Here is a 23,039-nt window from a genome sequence, read left to right on the forward strand (position 1 = left end):
GTGCTTTTCTACCCAAAAATCCTCCAGTCAGTCAGTATGCCGCCTACTGTCGACGGACCCACACGAATACATGTGCCGTTACCCCTCTTTCTACCGTGACCTCTACCTTTTCCGTGGAACTCTGACCGCGCTCTGTTGCGTTGATGGAGTGAGGTGGTTTGTTCGTCTGACTACGTACGCTCGATGCGGGATCGGCGCACAGCTCTTGGGTATCGTTCATTCTTTTGTGGAAAATCAAAAGTACGCGAACGTGTGATAACATGATCTTGTCAACCCCAATTCGATCTGCTGCGAACGTTTTCATTCTACCGCAGGAAACTCGTAACGACCGTGATGACAGTTGTGAAAATCATTGCAAACAGACCGGCGATGATGAACACGATATCCCCAGCCTTGACCCATGGGTTCTGAGCCACGCCCAGGTAGTGCAGCAGCGGCGGGTAGATGTAGACGAGGGGCACGCAGGCGAAGCTGCCAATCAAGGCGACGAAGCGGTCAAGGTTTGCGGAGCCCCAGATGCTGATGGCGACGCACAAGACGACTATGACGGTACGGAAGCCGTTCTTCTTCCATTTTCCGGCCAGGTCGTGCTTGCCGGAGATGTTTCCGAAGAGCTTGCCTTCCAGGATGCGCACGGCGGGGAAGAGCTGCACAGGGGTGCCGACGAGGACGGCCATGGAGTAGACAAACTGCACGGCGTTGACGAGGTGCGAGTCTTGAGGGAAGTTGGAGATGACTTCGATCTTGGTGGCGGTGCCGAAGGTGGCGTAGCAGAGGATGCCGACGCTGCCGAAGATGGCGGTGATGAGGATCATGACTATATAGAGCAGCCACTCGAATTTCTGAGGCTCTTTCATGGAGGACTGGATGGGCAGGATGAGGCCGATGCCCTCGAAGGTGAAGATTGCGGCGCCGATGGTGAGCGTGTAGGAGGACGGATTGAAGAGGACGACGCTCTCGGCAATCCCATGAGCGGTGAGGAACGCGATGTCGTAGTACCAGATGTAGACCAGTCCCAGGATGATGAAGACATCCGCAATCATGGCGGCGGGGCCAAGTTTGGAGATGTTACGAATCAGCGCCATAGGGACAAGGATCAGTAGTTGCAGTGCGATGAGGTCTTTGGTTGACAGCGGAGACGCGTTGTGTGAGACTGCATCGGCAAACGCTTTGAGGTTGTCCGCCACAAAGACGGTGCCAGCGCAGACGAAGCCGAGTTGGGAGATAGTGATGGAAGAAAGGATCACAGCGCGCATCTTGCGACCGCCAATGGCTTCGCCGAGCTCTCCATAACCACCTGGGTACTTTGCTTTGCATTTCAGAAGGAGGTGGAAGGCCAGCGTGGTGATAAGGGCAACGAAAAAGAGAGTGATCGAGCTAAAGAGAATGCCGCCGTTCTGGAAGGCCTTGGGCAGGAACATTATGCCGGTGCCAATGAAAGCCTTGAGCAGTGTGAAGAAAGTTCGTGCAACTCCAGCATCTCCTGGTCGTTGGATCCGCTTGGTGCTCTTTCGACGGGGTAGCAGGGGTCTCCGCTCGCCGTCCTCGACGTCTGTCTCAGCCTCGGTCTCAGATTCTGACTCCTCTAGATCTTCGCCCGCGAAATTGCCATAGAGATCCAGAAATTCAACAAAGTTTCGAGCGATTGGAACTCTCCGTGGTGAGAAGCGGGACAAAGTTCCGTATTTCTGTACGACATATTGTCGTCTGAACCCACCAGGAAGGAGCTGTTCAGAAATTGGTAGCATGTCGCTCTCATCGCCGGTGAAGTCGGGCCCAGAAAAAGTCTTTGCTCGCTGGTGGTGAGGTCTGTTACGAGCATCGATCTTGTAGAGATCGCGATGAATGTCGCCACCCAATAGGGTAAGGGAGGATTGAGCTTCCCCTTCTTCAATGGCAGAACCATCAGCTCTCTCGAAGGTCCCATCAAAAGCATAGCCGGATGGTAGATGGTTCTCTAGCACTTCAGCTGCCTCAGGTTGTTCATCCTGAACAGCATTAATGGCGGGCGAGTCAGCCATGGTGAGATCCCTCGGGTATTAGATGCGGTGACTTTTGCGACTAAAATATCGGCACCTCGGTTTGACGATACTGCTCCAGAAGGGAGCTGAGACAGCCAACGAATCCCTTAGAGAACGCCGAAATGCACTGGTGATCGATATAGGACATGCAAAAGACTCATGCTGCAGAAGTTGTAGATCGAAGCTGAAGGAAGAAAGTCGGAGGTTCACGTAACCCAAAAGCCAAGAAATGAGGTTCTAAAGGAGCCGAGAACGCCAGACTGTATGCGGCCTAGTCCAGCTATGACGTCCTGGTCTTCTGAGCAGGCCGGTAACGTGCTGCGCCAATCTGCGGCAGGCGACCTTGCAAGGTTCTTGCTTGAAGCTGTCTATCACTTCCTCCGTTCTTCCCATCACTGCTAAAACTACTCCATTCACAACCACAGTCTCGCCCTGCCAGCCAACATGTCCTACGCCGACGTCGCTGCTAAGAACAGCGAGCAGAGCCCTGAGGAGGTATGTCTGTCCAGCTCTCCGGACAATCACATGTCACAACCAAGTTCTAGCCAGCCATGCTAACATGTCCCAGGCGTACGTTCCCATCGTCATCAATCGCCTCATCCGCTAACATTCATGCTATAGCAAAGCCCACCCCGTACCTCAACTCAGCCACGATGAGTCTCAGGCCTCGTCGCTAATCGATGTCGACTCCCCCCACATCTCCAGTGTCAAATCCGACTTCGAGTCGCAATCTGTTCAGACGGATACTCAAGCCGAGCGCATGATCCGTGAAGCCGAGAACGAAACTGAGCGCGCTCGCCAGGAAGCTGTCAAGAAGGCCGAGTCCGCCAAAGAGAAGGCGTCCGCGCAGGCGAAGAAGGCCAAGAGCACGCTGAAGAAGGACGGCAAGAAATTGGCAGACAACAGGGACAACCCTGTCGTTGTGGGCAACGCGGTGCTCTGGGCGATCACGGCTGCAGCGGTGGGCTATGGCGCGTATCAGAAGCATCAAGAGGGCAAGCTGGATTGGAAGTTGGCTGGCACCGTTGCCGGTGGCATTGGTGCTCTGGCCGTGGGAGATTACTTCGCTAGCCAGTGAGTTTCGCGCGGCGCTGAGGAGTGCGAGGACAAGCTAACAATGCAACAGGTGGCTGCTGGAGAACAAGTATCCTCCCAAATAGACTACCACTACACTGTGCGTGAAAGGGACGATGATGACGGGTGGAACAGCTGCACAAATGCAGAAGGATAGCCAGCGGCGCAAAGGCGACGGCATTGAACACTCTCGACTCTCAGCATTGCCTTAGATTGATCGATACCACGAGGCGCAAACGGCTCAACTCATTATAGCACCGGCAACAGTACTGGTATCCAACGAACCCAAGGTGTCATTACTGATACCTTGCGGGCTACCGCAGTGCTTCTCGGCTTCCGCTTAGATACCACAAATAGGGCTTGTATTGGATTTGCAAATGATATCAAGACAATGCGTTGGCCTTTTTTTTCTCTACCTCCGACGGGATTCCGCCCCAATGTATCATCTAGCTTGTCGTTCGACAGCAACTCGGATCCGTGAGAGATCTGATGGGGTATTTCCCCCTTTGCCCAGCAATCTTGACTGCTACACCAGCCTCAGCCCTAGTCTTTGTCGCACGAGCTGCCCAAAAAGGCTTCGACATCTTGCTTCTGAAACGTTGTGCGGCCCTTTAGCTAGTCCGGCTCGCATCTCCGTAGACATGCCTCGTCTCCCTTCCCCAAAACACTCACCTGGCGCTGGAAATGCTCGTTGGTAAAAATCATAAAGCCCCAAAACCTTGGTTTACATGGCTTGCGAACTCACAATCACCTCTCAGCTGATGAACCCTGCAGAGCCCTCCACAACCTTGGCGCTCCTCCTCGCGTCGATGAACAGGTCCTCGCACTCGGCCACGTCCTCAACGGCAATCTCGCTGCGCCCATTGACCTTGGACAGAATGCTCGCCGGCGTCAGCAGCTGAAGCGCGTAGCGCAGACTGACCTTGGTGCCGTGCTCGCTGATCTTCTGCAGCGCCGCGTCGTTGAGTGCCAGTCCCTCGACGCGGGCGCGCAGCTTGATGATGGTGCTGACCTCTTGGGCGTTGTACGGGAGGGTGGGGACGATGAGCAGGCGGTTCAGCAGGTCGGCGGGGATGCCATGGGCGCCGGTCACCCCGTCGGTGCCGCGGATGACGGTGTTGCCGCGGTTGCTGGCCAGGATGACAATGGGCGAGATGGGCTGCTCTAGCGCACGGTTCAGGTAGGTGAAGCACTCGATGTCCAGCATGTGGACTTCGTCGATGAAGAGCACGCCCGGCACCAGCTCGGCCACGCCTTGATCGATGTACCGCGACACCACCTTGTTGATTTCCGCGCGGAGCTTGTCCGTAATCTCGGTCTTTTTGGGCTTCATCAATTGACCCATCATGCTCATGACATCCTGGCCGCCCTGAGGCCGCGCATTCGCGATGTCGAGGTCATGCAGCGTGACGTCTTGCACAACTTCTTTCTTCTTATGAACCTCGCCCTTGGGTACCGGCACGTACTCTTCGGCTTCGAGGTCAAATTCTGTGGCGTAGGCGTCCGATCGACCAACGCGCTTGCAGGCGCCTGTGTTGGCTTCGATGTAGATCACATCGCCGACTGTGACGCGCTCTTTGGTGATGGCTTCGTAGATTGAGGGATCGAGGCGGAGCTTTTTGGTACCTTTGGCGGATTTGAGAGTGAGAATTAGGTGGGAGATGGTGCGTCCGTAGCCTCCTAACGGGTTTTCGGCTTCTTCTGGAATGAGCTCGGTGACTTCGCCTTCGTACACTTCTTTTGTCTCGCGCACACGCAGGCCTAGGATGTCAGTCCAAGAACGATGCGGGAGGAGGGGCATGAATACCAATAGCTCGTCTGAAATTCTCCATTAGGGCTTCTGTTTTCTTCACTTCGGTGCTGTAGATCTCGCTGCCCACAATGGGGCAGAAGGGGACTTTTGTGCCGAGCTCCTGCGACACAGCGAGCGCCAGGGCTGTTTTCCCTGTGCCTGGACCACCGGCGAGCAGCACAGCGCGACCACTGAGTTTCTTCGCCTTGATCAGGTCGACTACTACGCCGCATGCCTCACGCGCGGCCGCTTGTCCGATGAAGTTGCCACTGGTATCAGCGGTGCCATCGCTTCTTAGGGCAAGGCCTTTAATGTGACTGTGCGCGGCAATGCGATTCTCACGCTGCGTGTTCTTGACCTCGCTGAGACTGACCATGGTGTATGAGGAATCTGCTGCGGCGGACCGCGAGCTTGAGTGAGTTCAGGCACAAAAGGCTGAGGCGGAAGGAGCCTGTCGTCGCGGGATGATCGACCGTGTGAAAGTTGTTTCAGCAAATCAGTAGGATTATAACAGCCTAGAGAATGTCTGCATACAAGGGAGTGCACAGGTTTGAAGTGTGGGTGGATGTTCACATTGACGCGACACGCCAAAAATCATCTCCGCAATCTTGAACTTCAATGCGGTCGACCATTTTTCTACCATCTCCATCCATAGCTTCGGCACCCCATACTTGGACTCATCTTTGGAGCTCATTCCCTCCTTCCTTTCCAGGAGCTCTGTCTATGGGTCGGTGACGTTTCTATATTGTGGTTGCCGTTAATTCTTCGCCTTTCGACCTCTCGAAGCACCCACGCCAGGAGTACAAGTCATTTCTTGCACATCCTATTTTTCCATCTGCCCATCACGATGGCAACGGAAGCTGTTGCGCACAGGCTCGCTGCTGTCAAAGCATCGCCCTCGACAGCGCAGTACAAGCAAATCAAGAGACCAGGATTCTACACCCCAAAATTCGCGTTGTCAAGAGATAGCTGGCACAAGACTCTGGCACAACCATGGCTCAAGCACACAGATCCGCTGATGCCTCCATACCCGTATGGCGCGAATGTCAATTACCCAGAAGCAAACTACGGTCTATATGGTGGTGCCACGATCCAGTCAGGAAACAAGATTTCTCAAGGCCGCAACAAGGGCAAAACGTTGCGAAAGTGGTTCCCCAATGTCCGGCTCGAGAAGATCAGGAGTGAGGCTCTGAACCAGGAGCTGACGATACCGATTCGAGCTCGAGTGATGCGCACCATCCGAAAGGCTGGCGGCCTCGACCAGTACGTCCTGGGCGACAAGCCTAGCCGGATAAAGGAGCTCGGGCTTTTGGGCTGGAAACTGCGCTACATTATCATGAAATCGCCCGCCGTACAGAAACAGTTCAGAGACGAGCGCCGCAAGCTTGGGCTGCCCGAGAACGATCCTACGGAGGAGACGTTCGCGGACGTTTGGAACGATCCCAAGAGGAGGCAGCAGTTGATTGCACAGCAAGATCAAGCCTGGGAGAACCTGCGAGAAAAGATGGAGAAATGGGATGAGCATGTCAAAAGACAATGGGATGCTTCGGATTTCTCGTGGGACGAAGAGACCAACAGCCAGTGGAGTGAATCGGATCAGCCGAGCTACGTGGGGAAGGACAAGCAAGGTGGTACGCTACGGACCACACTACCGAGCCAGTTGACGTTGCCGACGGTGGTTGAGGAAGAGAGAGCTGTGAAGATAAGGGGAGCTTACCAGCCGCGGCGCAAGCTGCGCAGCGAGTCCACCTCGCCGAAGCTGCTCGAGGAAGGAGTTGCAGATGAAGTAGAACTCGAAGAGCAAGAGGCCGAGGTGGAAGAGATGGAGCCCGAGCCCGCTACCCAAGAGAGGCACCCGGAAGAAGTCCCGGAACGTGTACGTTGATCGTCGAATCATTGCGACATTTTGTACATTACTACAGACAATCCTACCTACAAGCAGGCGCTGCCGTTGGCGGCAGTCTTTCCCGCTTCTGCCTTGGCCTCGCTATCCTTATATCGCTTAAACAACATCTCAAACGCTCTCGGCTCCTGGGCGCCGCTCACCTCGTACAAACCTTGTATCTCATAATGGGGAACACCGCTGATGCCCTTGTCGCGGGCCTGTTCGGCCTCCTCGTCCACAGTCTTGGCCTCGGCGCCGCTCTCCAGAAACTGCTTCACCCCCTCCGCAGAGCCAAGACCAGCCTCGACGCCCACCTCGACGAGCGTGTCCAGCGTGGTAATGTCGACTTCCTGTTCGAAGTAGCGGCGCCACAGGCCCTTCATGGCCGCGTTCTGGGCATCTTCACCGCCGTGGTTCTGAGCGTAGCGGATCAGGCGATGTCCGTTCCTGGAGGGCCCGGTCTTGCCGCCAAATTTGAAGTCCAGGCCCTCGTCGTGGGAGGTCTGGATCATCATGGCCTCGATCTGCTTGGCGCGCTGGGGGCCGAACTTGGATGCATAGTATTCTCGGCGATCGATTGACGGGATGGGGAACGGTGGTGGTTCTGGGCCGGAACCTGAGGCGTGGACTTGGGCGGCGGGGTTGAGGTAGAAGGGTTTGTAGGAGAGCTTGAAAGTATCGTTGGGATTGGATTCCTTGTGCTTCGCAATGGCTTTGCTGAGGCGAGTGTGGCCGATGTAGCACCATGGGCAGACGATGTCCGAGGTGATGGAGATGTTGTATTGAGTCATTCTGTTGGTCAGCAGTCTGGCCGTGGGAGTGAAGTTCATGTACGGGCAGGCTGTAGGAGGTGTAGGTACATCTAGGCTCTATACTCGACTGGCTCGGGGGCCTCGGGAGCGTTTTATAGTGTCAAGCGAGGTCGCCGAGAGGAGTGCATTATTCAGCATCAAAGTCACCACCAACCAAGCCCGAAATGGAGCCCCGCCTTACGCTGCGCCTTGATTGGCCAGGGACATTCCTTACCTGGACTGCACCTCACCTTGGTAGTGCCTCGCCTTTGATAGCAAGTACCTCTTTAAGCAAAACTTGAGGCGGTCATCGAGAGTGATAGAACGCCTCAGAGCATTGGGGCCGCACAGCCTCCCTAAAAGTAGGCTTATCTCCGTGCTAAGGGCAACATCGTTCCTGCTGTGCATTTGGTAGCCTACCTAGCAAGTGTGGTTTACAGTAGGCGTGCCACTATCAGCACTTCCATTCCACCAACTCCGTACCAGGCTCATCAGACTGAGCTCGTTACCGGCGAATTAGCTCCAATCTTCGATGGGCTGCCTATGTCTTGGATCGACAGCCATTGAGAGTGGTTGAGGGGGACAGCATCTGCTGCCGCTTGCTGCAGCTGATCTTAGCAAAGTCACCAACCGATTCCAGCACGAATCAACTGACCGAAGACACCGGGAGAGACGCACAACAGCTCGCAGCCTCATCACTCTTTGCCAATCCGCTCTCGCACCGCGCTCCATCACCATGTTGTCTCGCGCAGTGGCCGCCAGGGCACTCGACAATCTTCACGAAGCATTCCAGGACCAAAACCCAGGCTCTCTTTTCGCCGCTGTTCGGCTAGCCAAGACTGAAGCCTACGCTTGCCACCTCGTTCGCGCTGGCTTCGACTTTGATGAATTCAAGATCGACCGCTTAGTATCTGACCAACTTCAACGAGAGCTGAAAGAGTCTTTGGTCCGCGATGCCCAACCAGCCATCGATGGGATTGGCAACTGCCCCCTCTACACGAAGCTCCCGACCGAAGTTCGCCAACATATCTTTCGCTACCTGGTCGAAGCCCCGGAATCAATCCATTTGCACCCCGTCAAAGGCAACGTGAAACTAGGTTTCCGCCTTTCTCGCTGCGGTGACGCTATGCTTAACATGGACAGTGGCCATTGCAACTGCGAACGTGGCTTCAGCTTTCGCGTACAAGCTGCCGACAACCCTCCCCCGTTCCTGCAGACCGAGCTACTGCTGCTCTCACGCATGATTCGAAGGGAAGCCCTCGACCTCATCTTCACCAAGAACCGTTTCACCTTCACATCACTGCGCGACCTGAACTACTTCGCAGAGTCATTCTCCAAGAGCGCAGCGAAGCTACAGCATATCCAAATCCTAGAGCGATGCTCAGATGGTTGCCATTCTCCGTGGATGAACAGGAGCATCATTGAGACAAGGAAGAAGCTGGGCCATCTGCAAAGCCTGGAGCTACTTCTGTACCTTGACCAGTTTACTGTCTACGGTAAGCCACCAGCCCCTCCCAGAGACAAACACTACTGACCCAGAAGTTCAGAGTCCCCTTACCCCGACGGCTATCTCATCCCTCTCCTACCCCTCTATTTCAACGGACCTACTACTCTCCCCACTGGCCCTCCTACCCTCGCGACGCCCGCAGAGACAGGTCCTTCCACTACACAGCTGCTCTCAGCCAAACCCGCAGACCAACCCATTCCACCCGCATCTGTCTCCATCACAGTCCGCACAACACGCTTGTGGAACGAGCCCTCGACCCTCCCGCTGATCGCTAGCTACGTGGAAGACAAGCTGAAGGACATCTTTGCGGGCAAGTGGCGCACACAAGAGGATGTGCCCATCGCGGAGCCGCCGAAGCGTAAGTTGCCCGAGAGCGAGCGAGCACCGGAGAATCGGAGGGGGCTTTTGGTGCTCGGCGATTAGAGCTTTGAACGAAGTAAGCTGTGTATCGGTCAATTGAAGGGCGGGAGGATAGAGGAGCATGGAGAAAGGAAGTTTGGGCACACCTATTTGCAGGGAGTTGGTTTGGAGCTCTGACGCAATAGATCATCACTACCCGGCACTGCGCATCGAGCATCGAGCACGGAGCGACGAAGCAGCAAGCATCTAAGCAGCATTACTACAGCGTTTTGAGAGGTCCGACAGCGGCTGAGAACGAGTAGAGCAATTGAGCCGGCAAAGTAAAGCGCGGTGCCCTTGTGCATCGATGACAAGTAGTCGAAGCAAAGACCCTCATCCATACCCATCGACTTGATCCCCATCTCTCATGACACATTTCCTATTCCCTTATGCACCGGTCATCCTGAATCGTAATCAGCCCTACCCAACACCAACACAGACCACATCCTGAGATTCCACTATTCCTGGCGCTGGCTCTGGCCTCCAGGAACCTCGATGACAAACCCCACACTCTTCTGTCCAACTGACGCCTGACCCGGGACTTCAAGTCGCTCGGCACGAGCATCAACGCCAACACCAGCTCCAACACCAACACCAACACCAACACCACCAAAGATACTTCGATACCCATGGCTCGACTCCGGCGGCGTCGGAGGCGCCACTCCCGAAGCAGACGGCACATCCACAAAGCTCACCACGCTCTTGTTCTTTCGCCTCTTCCTCTCCCTCTCCCTCGGCTGCCCTACCGCAGCCTCCTCGCCATCGCCACCCAACGCGGCGCGCTCGTCCGCGTCACCCTCCTGCTGGCGCAAGAACAGTGGCACCGCCGCCTCCAGGCGACACGCGGCCTCCGTGCCATCCCCATTCTGGCCCTGCGCCAAGTCCAGGAACCCCTCGTTCTTGATGATGCCCACCACGCCATCGTCCTCCAACCAGCCACCACTCCCAATACTCTGCGCCGCCGTGCTTCCTGCGCCCGCCGCTCCACCACCCGCCACCGCAGCCAGCCTGCGCACCTCCGCTTCAGTGACGCCCTTGCGCCGGCGCCACAGACGCTCCTCGATGGTGCCGCGCAGCACGAGGGTCTCGACATGGACCTCGCGCGTCTGGCCAATCCGGTGGGCGCGCTTGATGGCCTGGGCCTCGACCTCGCGGCGCCAGATGGGCGTGACGATCCAGACGCGGCTGGCGCTCGCGACGTGCAGGCCCGTGCTGGCCTGCTTGAGGTCCATGAGCAGCACGCGCCAGCGCGATTCCGTGTTGAACATGCTGAGGTACTTGGCGCGCGTGGACGGCGGGAGCGTGTTGCTGTAGATGAGGAAGGGGATGCCGAGGAGCTCGAGCGCTTCGGCGAGCCAGAAGGCTGTGTTGTTGGCGTCGTAGAAGATGAGGGACTTGGTTTGGGGTGGGAGGGAGAGGAGGGATGTGCAGAGGTAGGTGAGCTTGGCGGAGGTGAAGCCGGTGATTTTGGGAGCGGCTAGCACGGGGTTGGCGGCGATTGAGGACGATGCAGCAGCAGCAGTAGGTGATGAGAGGGCACGTTTTCGTGGCGAGGGCGACTTGTTCGTCGTGCTGGAGAGCGGCTTCGAAAGGGATGGCCGGACTTTGGGCTCCTCGGAGACGCCTGGTGGTTGCTGCGCGCCACTGGCGGTAGCTGTGGTGGCTCCAGGCTTGGTGGATTTGGACTTTTGACTCTCTTCTTCAGCAGCACGTCTATGGGCATCGATCATGGCGCGCATGCCAGCGCCAACCAGTCCGGACGCGGGATCTGGCTCATGCAGGTGGCTGTGCACGTACTTTTGTGCTTCGCGGGCTTGTACCGTACCCATGAGCAGTGAATTGCCGCCTTGGCCATGCAGCGACCAGGCTCTAGCTGCCTCTTGCGGGAAGTGCTCGACATAGACACCGATTTCATGGAGTTTCGAAAATGCTCGCCAGCCTGGGTCACCAGATGCATGCTCAGCGTGCATGATGGCTTGCGTCAGCAAACAGGCATCTGCGTCGGACAGGGTGTCTAGATGCTGGTCAAAGTAGTTGTTGCAGACTTTGAGCGTTTCCTGGATCTGCTCTTCGGTGAAGCCCACCCAGTGAAAGGTCGACTGCCGCAGATTACTGATAAGTAGATCGAGATTCTTCCTGTTCTTTGGGTGGTGCATGTAGTCTTCATCGGTTCTCTCAGAGGTGATAGCATTCGATGTGAGGACAAGTATGAACATGTTTAGCGCGAGCTTGTCGTAGTACGAGGGCTCCAGATAGACCGTGTTGTTGTGCAAGGGCGGCAGTGTTACATCTAGATCGATATCCCTGATTCGGTGACGAACCATCAGACTCTGTAACAAAGGCCTTAAGCCAGGAGCACACCGTCGATTACCGTCTGCATCGAAGGGTGAGAGATATTTCCTCCAACTGGCTTGGTCGGCTCCCTTCTGGTTGGCCCATGGCTGAACTTTGAGGAAGTTCACGACGATGAGGCGCAGGCGGTCCATGTCCTTTTCTTCTTGCTTGGCAGAGTCAGGCAGACGCCGTTGTTCAAGGGCTTGTTCCATAGAGTCCCTGCGTCGCCCTCTCCGAGTCTCATCTGCAGCCAAATTGACGTCTACTCCGATCAAGGAGCTTGAAGGAGTTCCAGATATAATCCATCGTCGTTCGATGGAAAGCTTGTCGAGCATTGCCATCGTCCTGGTCCTAGCCGTTGAGCTTGCGAAGGAGTGACCCTCGTCGCAGATGACGCGCAGCCAGCGGACCTCAGTCAAAGATGATGAGACTCTATCGGAACCCTTGAACCTCTTCCCTTGATTCAGATCATCGTCGCGATACTCTTGGTCAAGGCGATTTTTTGAGATAAGGACAATGTCGTAAGCCACCAGTACGTCCCAATCCGGGATCTTCTTCGTGCTCATGTCGATGACTAGTACGTCAAGGGCCCCAGCCTCTGTATGCTTGCGAATCTCATGTTGCCACTGCACGATTAAATTTGGTGGGACTATCACCAATGTAGCGTTGCAAAGCCGGAGGGTCCTCTCGGACTCTCGCTTGCTAGCCTTGCGTCCGGGTGTGGTCGGATGAAATATAGGCTCGCCAAATTCACGCTGGTACTTCTGCAACTCTTCCAAGCATTTATCATAATGATAGCCTTGCGCTCTTAGAGCATGCAATTCAGCCTTCCAGGGCAGACCTTTGTGCCTCAGCGATCTGGCCGCCATGCTCAAAAGGCTAGGAGTGGTCGGATAGAGAGGTGTCTCCGACCGCTCAATTCGAGCTTCGGGTACCCGTGGATAGAAGCCGCGTGTGGCAAGGATGAGAGCTATACAAGCCAGTGTCTTGCCGTAGCCCATGGTCTCAGCGAGAATGCCTCCTCTTGGTTCAACGTAAAGCTGAGAGTGTCGAACAACTACGCCTTCGAAGACATCCATGTAGAATTTGTTGCCCTCGAGGTCAATGTACTGAGGTTTCCTGGCGTCTTGAGACTTGACGGGGCTCTCCTCTCTTCGTAGCATAGATGCCACGGAGCGCTTCTGGTATGGATAAAGCTTTGTTATCAGGCCACCAACGCTGTCACCCAGAAGATGATCCATGGCATCACGCGCATATGAGGAGCCATCGAAGTCATGAACTGTCGGCGAGTCGAGGGTGTTGAAGATGTAGAAGAGCGATTCCTCTTGGTCGGCTGAAGGCAAACCGTATTTGTGAGGTGGGATCTGTTCGTGCCACTCTGCAGTCCACCCGGCTGGAGATATGTCGACGAAAGGAATGAGCCATTTGATCACCTTGCGGAATGGCTTTGGTGATGCTCGAATAGATCTGTCAACATCCTCTGGTAACAAGTAGATGCGACATGTTGCGAAATCTGGGTGGCTGACATGCTCGACCACTTCCAAGCGGAGCCAACCCCGCCTCTGGGACTCAACGAGAACTGCTGGTGGGAATGGCAGGGACACGGAACCATCCTGTATCTGCCACTCACGGCGGTCTGTATCGTTGCGTGAGAGCCTGAATGACCCAAAAGCTATGAGCTTAGTTGAGTGACCGTGAGATGCTCGGATCTCGGCATTAACGGGGGTACGTGGCGATGCTGCAGAGGGTGGCTAATCCACTGGTTAGAGAGCGCAGTGCGAGAGTATACGGACACCACTTACCTCAGCTTCGCTTCCAGGGTCGTCAGTGATTGATTCGGGCGTGGGAGCACACATCTCTCGATCAATGATAGTCGACGGGCCGAGATAGAATCCGTTCGAATCAAGGGTCGTCCCAGGAGGCGCCATTGGTGGCTGTCAGAGATATGACGAGTCACTGATCCGAATGCTCCGTGACCGATCAAGCCTCTGAGGCGTTTGAAGGAACAGTCATTAGATTCATGGCATCGTAGAGGAGGTGAGAGGGGCATGGCAGCCTTGGACTTGTCGAGCAGGGGCTTGACGACTCGGGTTTAGCGCAGATGGCTTGGCCGCTCTGATTGGTCTATTGGCCGAGCCTCGCCGCGTTGGCTCATGCTGCGCACCATCGCAGAAGACTGAGAAGAACGCACACCCCTAAGTAATCAGGTTCGCGTGGAACGGAGATCGTATTGTGACTGGTACATCTTTTCTGAATAGAGGTTGTTGGTGAGTCCATTTGACTTGTTCGACCACTCTTCTACTCTACAGCTCGCTATATCGAAATAAAGAATGACTTCTCGCCTTCCTTAGGCAACACTTCCGCCCTCTTCAATATAGGATCTGCGCAGCTGATTCTGATGCGCTCGGGTGTAGCCGGACTTTTGAGACTCAATACCTCCTCCTCACCCCATTGCTTGCGTGCTGCCACGAGTGCATCTCTGATAGCAAAGAACACAGCAGCGCCCATGAACAAGGGTGGTTCGCCGACACCTCTCGAACGTTTGATCGTACGCAGGTTTTTCCACTCCACGTCTTTCAGGAGACTGACATTGAAGACCTGAGGGATGTCTCGGAAGCCGGGTATCTTGTATGCTCCGGGTCCTCGTGTAAAGATCTGGCCGCTTTGACGATGCCAGAGCGACTCTTCAGTCGTGAAAAGACCTTGTCCCTGAACGTATGCGCCTTCAATCTGGCCATAATCTATCGATGGGTCTGAATATATTAGCAACCGATAAATCAGGGGCCTGAATTGCTCCTGCCGTACAGGGAGAGCGTGACTTACTGATGGATTGGCCAACGTCCATCTTGATATCAGTCCTTAGAGGGGTCCAGTCCCCGGTAAGAGTGTCGATCAACACCTCCGAGGCGGTGACACCTTGCGTAAAGTAGAAGTACATCAGACCCGTGTTCTCCTTATTCGGATCATCCGGATATGGGCCCCAGGTGTAGCCAATGTCTGGAGTCTTGTAGAAGCCCTGAGCCGACAAGTTGACTCGGTCGAAGTATGCGGCGTGAGCAATATCCTTCATGGTCGCTTTTGGACCTAATTTCTCGCGATATGGCTGCAAACGCTCGTTCAGCTGAGCACACGCATTATACGCAGCATAGCCGTTCAAGTCCGATGACGCCGAGGCGGCAGTCGACGAAGCGTTGGGAACCGTGTTCGTCGCGGTTTCTGAGATATGAACGCTTTCCAGCGGCACCTGCAGACTCTCCGCGACAATCATGCAGATCTTCGTGTGAAGTCCTCTGTAAAATGGGAAGAGAAAGATCAGTATCACACTCAAGCCAGGGGCACAACGAGAGCAAAAAGGGACTGGGTGATGACAGTTTGGGGTCTCGAGGAACTTACTGGCCCATCTCTATGCCTCCATGCGCCACCAGGATCGAGCCATCGTGGTAGATATGGATCAAGCAGCCTGCCTGGTTGAGGAACAGAGCCGTGAAAGAAATGCCGAACTTGGTCGGGATAATGGCAAGACCCTTCTTCTGCCACTTGTGCGTGTTGTTGAACTCTGCCACTGCTTTTCGTCTCTCCTCATACGCAGCCTCCGTTATCACTTGCTTCCACATGTGCGGAACAAAGAAATCTTCAAGCTTCTGGTTGAAGTGCGTGATGTCTCCAGGCTTGTACATGTTGATCTCCTGCAGTTTCTCAATAGGCATCTTTAGGTGATCGGCAACTTCGGCCATATACGACTCGGCTATGAACATGCCTTGAGGACCGCCAAATCCACGGAAGGCGCTATTCGAGACCGTGTTCGTTTTGCATGCTCGTCCGTGCACGTTCACGTTCGGGATGTTGTACACGCCATCGATGTGGGACAATGCACGATCGACCACCGCGGCAGACAGGTCCTGCGACCACCCGCCGTTGTTGAACACATTAGCCTCGAGTGCTTGAATCTTACCGTCCTTGTTGACTCCGATTTTCCAGACACCAAGGAAAGGGTGCCGTTGCCCTGAAGTCATGATGTCTTCGTCACGGTTTAGCATACACCTCACCGGCCGCTTCGCCTTATTTGCGGCGACGGCACAAATCGTTGACAACTGCATTGACCGCGTCTCTTTGCCACCAAAACCGCCGCCCAGGCGCTTGACCTTGGCGACGATCTTGTTGTTTGCTACTCCTGTCGCCTGTGCAGCGTAGGCCTGTACCTCGGTCGTGTTTTGAGTGCTCGACCAGATCTCCATTTCACCATCCTCGGGCTTGGGGATTGCCACCGTGGCATTCGTCTCGCTGGCTTCATCAGTACGGTTAGCATAAGGGTAAGGGCCGTAAACTTACAGGTAGAAATGTTCTTGACCACCCATTCGCGTGGTTCCAGATATGACGTGGTCGCACTCCTTGAAAGCTTTCTCTGTATCGCCTTTTTTGATATAGCGGTAATGCGAGAAAAAGCTTTCCGCTTCAATCGCTTCTTCGATGGTGAAGATGGCTGGGAGGTCCTCGTACGTGATAAGAACTTTCCGTGCCGCTGCCTCGGCTTGTTGTGCAGTAGAAGCAAGGATCATACCAATAGGCTGACCGGCAGTGAAGACCTCGTCCTCGGCAAAGAACACTTCGTCACAGACAGGAGCCCCCCACCAGTTGGCACGAGGACTAACCACGTCATGACGGTCTACCCATGCAACGACGCCAGGCATAGCGAGCGCAGGTTCAGGGTCGACTTTCAACAGCTTTGCGTGTGCCTTTGTAGATAACACCAGTCGACCGATCAACTCGTTCTTCTGGTGCGGAATATCGTCGGTATACTGAGCCTCTCCAGTGCACTGTTTGAGTGCTGCAACATGAGGGTTGGCCTTGCCCATGACCTTGGCTGAGTATGCGATGGAAGCATCGTGGTCCTTCTTACCCGAAGAGATACTTCTTTCGATTTCCTCGATAGCTTCTTTATCTCGGAGCGTCTCGGTGTCCGCGAGCTCCGCCATAATATCGTGATAGAACCTGTAGAAGAATCCAAGTGCCAGGGACTTCCGGTAAGTGGCCATACCACCCGGTACGCCAAATGGCAGATTGAAGTCGGTTTCGAGAGCACTCATGACTCCCTCCAGTGTCTTCAGATCGGACAACTTCTTGCCACTCAAGAACTGCATAGCATTTGTCGCTGCAATAGTGACAGGCGCCATGCCTCCGTACACCAGGCTGGCGCTTTGGACGACCTGTGACTCATCTAGAGCGACTCTGAGGCAAGCATTGACAATGGCAATATCGTCATCCTTCCGCTTTGCCTGCTTGTATGTTCTGATGTATTCGCCCTTCTCTGCAGCGACCGGTATTCTCATGGCAGCGATAATCGCATCCTCTGGTAAAGCCGTCTTCCGATAGCTCTTAAAGAACGAATCCATAGGTAGCTCGGTGGTCTTCTTCAAGGATTTGGCGACCATCGTCGACTTTGTGGCAACAAACACAGGGTTGAGATCTGATATGGGCGATGCGGTGGCCAGATTGCCAGCTGGAGTACCCACGTTCCTGATCTGTCTACCAGCGAAATAGCGGATGGCCTTTTTGATTGCAAGGAAAGGCTGAGATTTGACATCTCCATAGTGCTTGACTGCTTCGTCACATATGTTCTCGAGATCGGTGAGGGCCACATTTCCGCCGATCTCGAGATAGTCGTCGTGGAAGGAGTATTGGCGGAGCTCTGCAATGTCTCCCACGTACACCGACGTAGAATATTCTGTCGCCTTGAACTTGATCTCGATCTGGGTTTCGGTACTGCCGCCAATTAATTTTGCAGCCGGGAAGGTATCTTTGATCTCTAGTAGCTCCTGCAGCGTCGATGGTCTGTACCACTTCTTCCGTTTATTGCCTAATGCTAGGGGCTTGAATTGATGCTTCCTGAGTGCCGGCGGGAATATGAGCTCGGTGTCCTTGTCATAGTGGACAAATGAAGGAGGTGTAAACTTCTTCTCTGGTTGGCTGCTGACCTCACCGTTGGTCGCGCCGTTGCATGACCCGCCATTCTCCATGCAGCATCCAGAGCCTCCATTGGCGACCGACTTGCCACAACCCTTGTTGAAGGACTGAGCCGCGTCTAGGATGGGACGATAACCAGTGCATCTGCAAAGGTTTCCGTCAAAGGCCTCCTCGACCTCGTGTTCACTGGGCTCCGGGCCGCTGTTCCTGAGCAATGCGTACAGGCTCATGACGATACCAGGTGTGCAGAAGCCGCACTGGCTGCCGTTATTGATGGCAATGCGTTGCTGGGCAGGATGAGGGTTCTTCGAGCTACCAATGCCCTCCACGGTAATGACATGCTTGCCATCAACGCTGACGAGCGGCGCAAGGCAAGCGTTGACGGACGCATGATATAGCTTCTTCGTCGTAGGATTCATCTGGGAAACCACGACGGTGCAAGCACCGCATCCTCCTTCTGCGCATCCTAGCTTCGTGCCAGTGAGGCCAATGCCACGTAGGTATTCGAGTAAGGTAACCTCAGGATCGATGCTGTCAAGCGTCACGATAGTGCCATTGATGGCGAAGGTTAGGGAATCATCGTAGCTAGCAGTCAGTGAAGCCAATGACACGACCTTGTCGCCATTAGCAACGGGCTCAATAATGCCTGGAGCCATTGTCGCGTGGTGGACAGCTCAAACGCAGCATGCAGGTCTACCGTTCATTTAGCAGTCTCTCACGCAGGTGGGGGGCCAGACATAAAATATGCGGGGAGGCGGCCACCGATGCACAGCGTACAACCACTGAGCTACAGCATGATTCGCGGGTGATCTTATCAGGTGGATTGCTTTTGCCTGTCTTACATCAAAGAGCATGCCAACGATAAACGAATCAGGGTAATCTAGATGATAATCAGTTCGTACTGGCACTGTTGCACATGTTTGCCGCTGCGCGTCATTGCCCAGGCGGACTTGGCCGTTGCCCGGAAGCCGCCGACGGCGCTTCGTACCAATTAGTAGGCAAGCACGGATCGAAAAGGAATAGGTTCTGCCTTGCTTCGGATTTTGTATACATTTTCATGAATCTTGTGTAAATATAGAGGCCGCCAAATGAACATCACGCGGCAGACCCTGTCGACAACTGCACAGAAGCGCTGCAATATTTCAAAGGGAGGACACGGTACATTAAAAACAGCTGTGGGTTGATACAAGGGAAGACCATACGGGCACAATATATAAGGGGTGTAAGTGTGTGCGGAACATGCATGGGTATTAGTCGTTGATTCGTAGCCTGTCTGTGGTAATCCTGCCTCTCTCGTCAGGGGTCTACTCCTGAAAATCTCATGTCTAGTCGTTCGCAGCCTCTTCCAGGCGATCGTTTCTATTTCTCAGCGCATCATGTCCTCTGGCAGTTGGAAGCCAAACTCCTGCTTCATCTGCATGGTCAGGTATGTGATCATGTCTTCACTCCACGATCCACGATTGACTAGGTCCTGCCTGATCATTGCTGCTAGGTCGATGCAATCTTTCAGACCCTGCTCATTGCTTGCACCAGAGTTTAAGCAACGGACGACCAGGAGACGGAACCGCTGTTTGCGGTGGTCATGGACGTCCTCGTTCTCAGGCGGCACAATGCGGGCGACCAGGTCTCCTTTACCCCGGCACGACCCCACCTGGTCCAGCGTCGGTGTATCAATCTCGCGGAGGAGATGGATGTCGTCGAAGATAAAATAATCGCCACTGTTGTCTCCCTCCATCGCAAAATACACAGCCTGGCGGTGATGCTCAATGGTGTGCAGGTTAGCACCCGGGGTGGGCCGTAGATAAGGTCGCGGCTGTCTTGCTCGCGCCGGTGCCAGCGTATTCTGGTCGATTGGTTCGAAGACGGGGAATCGACCACAGTAATAGAGGAAATGTAGTCGAGTATCAGCATACATGTGCTCTTTGCTGCAGTAGCGGACAAGACTATTGGGGCCACAGGCAGGGCAGGCAACGCTTTTACCGTCGAAGGCACTAGTCTGTTTGTCGCAGCTTGGAAGGCGGCAGATCAGCACTCGATTGCCACTGTCGAAGCTGAATGGACGTCCGTTGGTCGGAACCACTTGCCCAGCCTCCTCTGGAATAGTTGGCATTCTGAATGTCGCTGCTTCGGGATTGAGGGACGCGAGAGAAGAAGCCGCGGTGTTGGCGGGAGTGGCGAGGTCGGCGGAAGCGTTTGGAGTAGGGAATTGCTGTGACTCATTCGTACTCCCTTGGTGGTGGCTGTCATCAAGGACGTGCTCTTCCTCCTGCTCCTGCTGTCTCTCTTTCTTTTCTGCCTTCTTCTTTGTCTTCTTAGACTTTGACATGTTCTGGCGCTTCATGTCTGCAGGAGGTGATGGTGGAGGAGAAAGCTCTGGGAAGGCGCCTGGCATGGTGGAGCTTGTTTGGTTGCCCATTGTTGCTCAAGAGACACAATAACCACAATACAACGCAGCAGCAGAGACAAGAAGGCGCAAATTGCTAAGGTCTGATTGCAAGATAAACGATGGCATGTACAGCGTGTTTAGAGGAGATCATATAGTAAGACATGTGTATGAATAGCATCTTTAGGACGTGAATACAGCATCACCGCAAAGCTGAACGTGTGAAAGGGATAATTCACTTTACCTGTCTGCAGGCACAATGCCAGTGCATACATTCATAGCGCCAGCCTTGAGGGTAATAAACCAGATATTTGCGGCCTACGTAACTCAGACTCAAGCTCTGCGACTGGAATAGAGAGATGCAAATGTGTCGTACTCAAGTCATAGGTGGGTAGCTTGGGGTGCAAGCCACAGATATAGCTGCAACATCTTGGACAGGTGGTTCACGGGTCTTGTAAGATCCAGCTTCGGTCATCTGTAGCTGTAGAGTATTTTACTGACTTGGGCTCGACTTGCATGTGAAGTAAGGTTGAAGTGAGTGTAAACAATGGATGTGGTGATGTTGAGAGTGGGAGGAGCAAGGCAACTGCGCCATACCTTTGCTGGCCTAGCCTAGGCTTGGCATACTTGTTCTGAACGCAGGTCGATTTCAACGCAGCCCCACTCCTGCTGCCACCTTTTGATTCTGCATCTTCTTTTGACACCTGACCACGAACAAGTCGTTGGTCGCATCAACATCAGACTACCAGCACGGTGTTCTGATTCCTGAACAGCATAGCAGATATCTTTGTCGTTGCTCGTGTTTGTGCGTGCCAACCCTCTTGACCCGGCTGCAAGTAAGCTCGGACGCCTTGACTCCTTTGGCGTATGGCCGACATTCAAAATATTCTCGCTGCGCTGGCAGCTCAGCGCCAGGGCAGTACCCCCTCACAAGCACCTCCAGGTGCACCTCCTCCGATCCCAGGAACCGGTTATCCTCCCCCACCGCAGTATGCGACGCCTCCCGGTGCGCCAGCTCCTTATGGCCTGCCTCAGCCCATCAGCTCGGGAAGCGTAGATTTGGCTGGCATCAACCCTGTCAACTCTGGCTCAGTCAGTCTCAACGAAGCTCTGTCCAAGGCTCGCGACGCTTATGACCCCCACCGCCCGGGCTCCCGTAACAACGATCCTCGTGCCGCTAGCCGCAGCTATCGTCGCTCTCGCTCCCCATCTCGATCTCCTCCTCGTATGCGTGATGATTATCGTGATAGCTTCAACCCCTACCGTGACGATCGAAGAGGAGGAAATGAGAGAGGATTTCGTGAACGATCATACTCACCTGGCCGTGGCGGTCGCTATTCGCCTCCTTCATACCGAGACAATCGATCGCCTGCGCAGGTGTCTGGTGGCGATGGTGATTCTGAGATCCTTCCCATTGACAAAGGCCTTGTTGGATTAATCATTGGTCGTGCTGGAGAGAATCTACGCCGAGTTGAAACGACGACCGGGGCGAGAGTGCAATTCATGGATGGCCCCGAAACTGCAGGTAGTCAACGTCACTGCAAGATTTCTGGACCCCGCTCTGCTCGCGCAGCTGCCAAAGCTGAGATCTACCGCGCCATTGAAGACAATGACAGCGCCAAACGTGGTGGTGGCGGCAGCAGCGGTGGCGGCGCTCTGGATCGGTCTCGAGGTTCATCCAAACAGCCAGTAGTCAGTGGCGGAAGCGGTGGCCATGGTAGCAAAGACGGCGACAAGGATGGCAACAGTCTCCAAATCTTGGTGCCAGATCGCACTGTTGGACTCATAATTGGTCGTGGTGGAGAGACGATTCGTGATCTACAGGACCGCAGTGGCTGCCACGTGAACATTGTTGCAGAGAACCAGAGTATTAATGGCATGCGACCAGTCAACTTGATCGGAAGCATGTCTTCCCAACAGCACGCGCGCGACTTGATTATGGAAATTGTGGAAAGCGACCAGAAGGGCATCAGTGTCAAGGAATTGCGCAGTCGCGGGCGTGACGACTCGCATGAGAAGATCAACGACAGCATCTACATCCCAGGCGACTGCGTTGGTATGGTGATTGGTAAGGGCGGCGAAACCATCCGGGAGATGCAGAATTCGAGTGGCTGCAAGATCAACGTCTCTCCAGCAACTGGGCGTGATGTTCAACGTGAAATCGGGTTGATCGGGACACGACATGCTATCGAAGCCGCCAAAAGTGCGATCATGGCCAAGGTAGATGCAGTGGTGAGTGCTCACGACATGTATCCTATTATGACCAAGACTAATTCGTTGCAGGAGGCTCGAGGTCGCAACCAGGGACGTGAATCTCGTGATGACTACGCCAATCCCAATCCGTACCCGTCAGCGCAGCAGCCCAGCTATCCTGCATCTGCTGCACCTCCTGCGGAACATGGTGGCGCACCTCCTGGCGGTGCAGATCCATATGCTGCATATGGTGGCTACCAAAACTATGCTGCCATGTGGTACGCTGCGTTGGCTGCTCAACAGCAGGGAGGCCAGCCACCCCAAGGTGAGCAGCGCTGAGACTCGAAGCGATCCGTTCGTGAATTGGACTCGTGTTCCCAAACCTGGACTGCCACCTGTGTCGCAGCGTACATGTTGACGAGACTCGACGTATCGGCGGACCAAAGTGTTGGATGCTCGTGTTTGCATGACACCCGCTCATCCGTGCACTGCTATTGCCGCGACTAGCCGCGACACGTTTGCTCCACCGCCTGATGATCACGCCGCCCGATCGACGACCAAAGTTGCGTGACAGTATCTGGCACATCGTATCGTGAAGTCACAGAACTCGCATTCGATGCGAAAGTCATGCCCGGAAGAACCGTCTTTGGAACGCTGCATTGCCATTGGCAATACCGATACCAAAGTGATCTGAGCATA

At 54.7% G+C, this 23,039-nt stretch overlaps 10 protein-coding genes across 10 annotated transcripts; 4 read left to right on the forward strand and 6 right to left on the reverse strand.

Annotated features, from left to right (window-relative positions):
* Positions 1–305: 305 nt before the first annotated feature.
* Positions 306–2,021, reverse strand: HMPREF1541_07414 (uncharacterized protein; the record flags this gene model as incomplete). Its single annotated transcript, XM_008721738.1, has 1 exon — positions 306–2,021. The coding sequence occupies one exon, from the start codon at positions 2,019–2,021 to the stop codon at positions 306–308; it is 1,716 nt and encodes a 571-aa protein (XP_008719960.1).
* A 559-nt stretch (positions 2,022–2,580) lies between these two features.
* On the forward strand, positions 2,581–3,181 carry HMPREF1541_07415 (uncharacterized protein; the record flags this gene model as incomplete). The annotated part of the gene is made up of 3 exons (XM_008721739.1): positions 2,581–2,591; positions 2,643–3,095; positions 3,148–3,181. The coding sequence occupies 3 exons, from the start codon at positions 2,581–2,583 to the stop codon at positions 3,179–3,181; spliced, it is 498 nt and encodes a 165-aa protein (XP_008719961.1).
* A 668-nt stretch (positions 3,182–3,849) lies between these two features.
* Positions 3,850–5,263, reverse strand: HMPREF1541_07416 (RuvB-like helicase 1; the record flags this gene model as incomplete). Its single annotated transcript, XM_008721740.1, has 2 exons — positions 3,850–4,856; positions 4,903–5,263. The coding sequence occupies 2 exons, from the start codon at positions 5,261–5,263 to the stop codon at positions 3,850–3,852; spliced, it is 1,368 nt and encodes a 455-aa protein (XP_008719962.1).
* Positions 5,264–5,734: 471 nt separating this feature from the next.
* On the forward strand, positions 5,735–6,772 carry HMPREF1541_07417 (uncharacterized protein; the record flags this gene model as incomplete). Its single annotated transcript, XM_008721741.1, has 1 exon — positions 5,735–6,772. The coding sequence occupies one exon, from the start codon at positions 5,735–5,737 to the stop codon at positions 6,770–6,772; it is 1,038 nt and encodes a 345-aa protein (XP_008719963.1).
* A 47-nt stretch (positions 6,773–6,819) lies between these two features.
* Positions 6,820–7,563, reverse strand: HMPREF1541_07418 (uncharacterized protein; the record flags this gene model as incomplete). Its single annotated transcript, XM_008721742.1, has 1 exon — positions 6,820–7,563. The coding sequence occupies one exon, from the start codon at positions 7,561–7,563 to the stop codon at positions 6,820–6,822; it is 744 nt and encodes a 247-aa protein (XP_008719964.1).
* A 736-nt stretch (positions 7,564–8,299) lies between these two features.
* On the forward strand, positions 8,300–9,493 carry HMPREF1541_07419 (uncharacterized protein; the record flags this gene model as incomplete). The annotated part of the gene is made up of 2 exons (XM_008721743.1): positions 8,300–9,059; positions 9,111–9,493. The coding sequence occupies 2 exons, from the start codon at positions 8,300–8,302 to the stop codon at positions 9,491–9,493; spliced, it is 1,143 nt and encodes a 380-aa protein (XP_008719965.1).
* A 434-nt stretch (positions 9,494–9,927) lies between these two features.
* HMPREF1541_07420 (uncharacterized protein) lies at positions 9,928–13,731 on the reverse strand (the record flags this gene model as incomplete). The annotated part of the gene is made up of 2 exons (XM_008721744.1): positions 9,928–13,554; positions 13,606–13,731. The coding sequence occupies 2 exons, from the start codon at positions 13,729–13,731 to the stop codon at positions 9,928–9,930; spliced, it is 3,753 nt and encodes a 1,250-aa protein (XP_008719966.1).
* A 385-nt stretch (positions 13,732–14,116) lies between these two features.
* Positions 14,117–18,420, reverse strand: HMPREF1541_07421 (xanthine dehydrogenase; the record flags this gene model as incomplete). The annotated part of the gene is made up of 4 exons (XM_008721745.1): positions 14,117–14,556; positions 14,627–15,093; positions 15,197–16,084; positions 16,133–18,420. The coding sequence occupies 4 exons, from the start codon at positions 18,418–18,420 to the stop codon at positions 14,117–14,119; spliced, it is 4,083 nt and encodes a 1,360-aa protein (XP_008719967.1).
* A 710-nt stretch (positions 18,421–19,130) lies between these two features.
* On the reverse strand, positions 19,131–20,156 carry HMPREF1541_07422 (uncharacterized protein; the record flags this gene model as incomplete). The annotated part of the gene is made up of 1 exon (XM_008721746.1): positions 19,131–20,156. One exon carries the CDS (start codon positions 20,154–20,156, stop codon positions 19,131–19,133), a length of 1,026 nt encoding a protein of 341 aa, XP_008719968.1.
* Positions 20,157–21,014: 858 nt separating this feature from the next.
* HMPREF1541_07423 (uncharacterized protein) lies at positions 21,015–22,679 on the forward strand (the record flags this gene model as incomplete). The annotated part of the gene is made up of 1 exon (XM_008721747.1): positions 21,015–22,679. One exon carries the CDS (start codon positions 21,015–21,017, stop codon positions 22,677–22,679), a length of 1,665 nt encoding a protein of 554 aa, XP_008719969.1.
* Between the last annotated feature and the right edge of the window lie 360 nt (positions 22,680–23,039).

The sequence above is a fragment of the Cyphellophora europaea genome (assembly GCF_000365145.1).
Source record: "Cyphellophora europaea CBS 101466 unplaced genomic scaffold supercont1.7, whole genome shotgun sequence".
Classification (NCBI taxonomy): domain Eukaryota; kingdom Fungi; phylum Ascomycota; class Eurotiomycetes; order Chaetothyriales; family Cyphellophoraceae; genus Cyphellophora; species Cyphellophora europaea.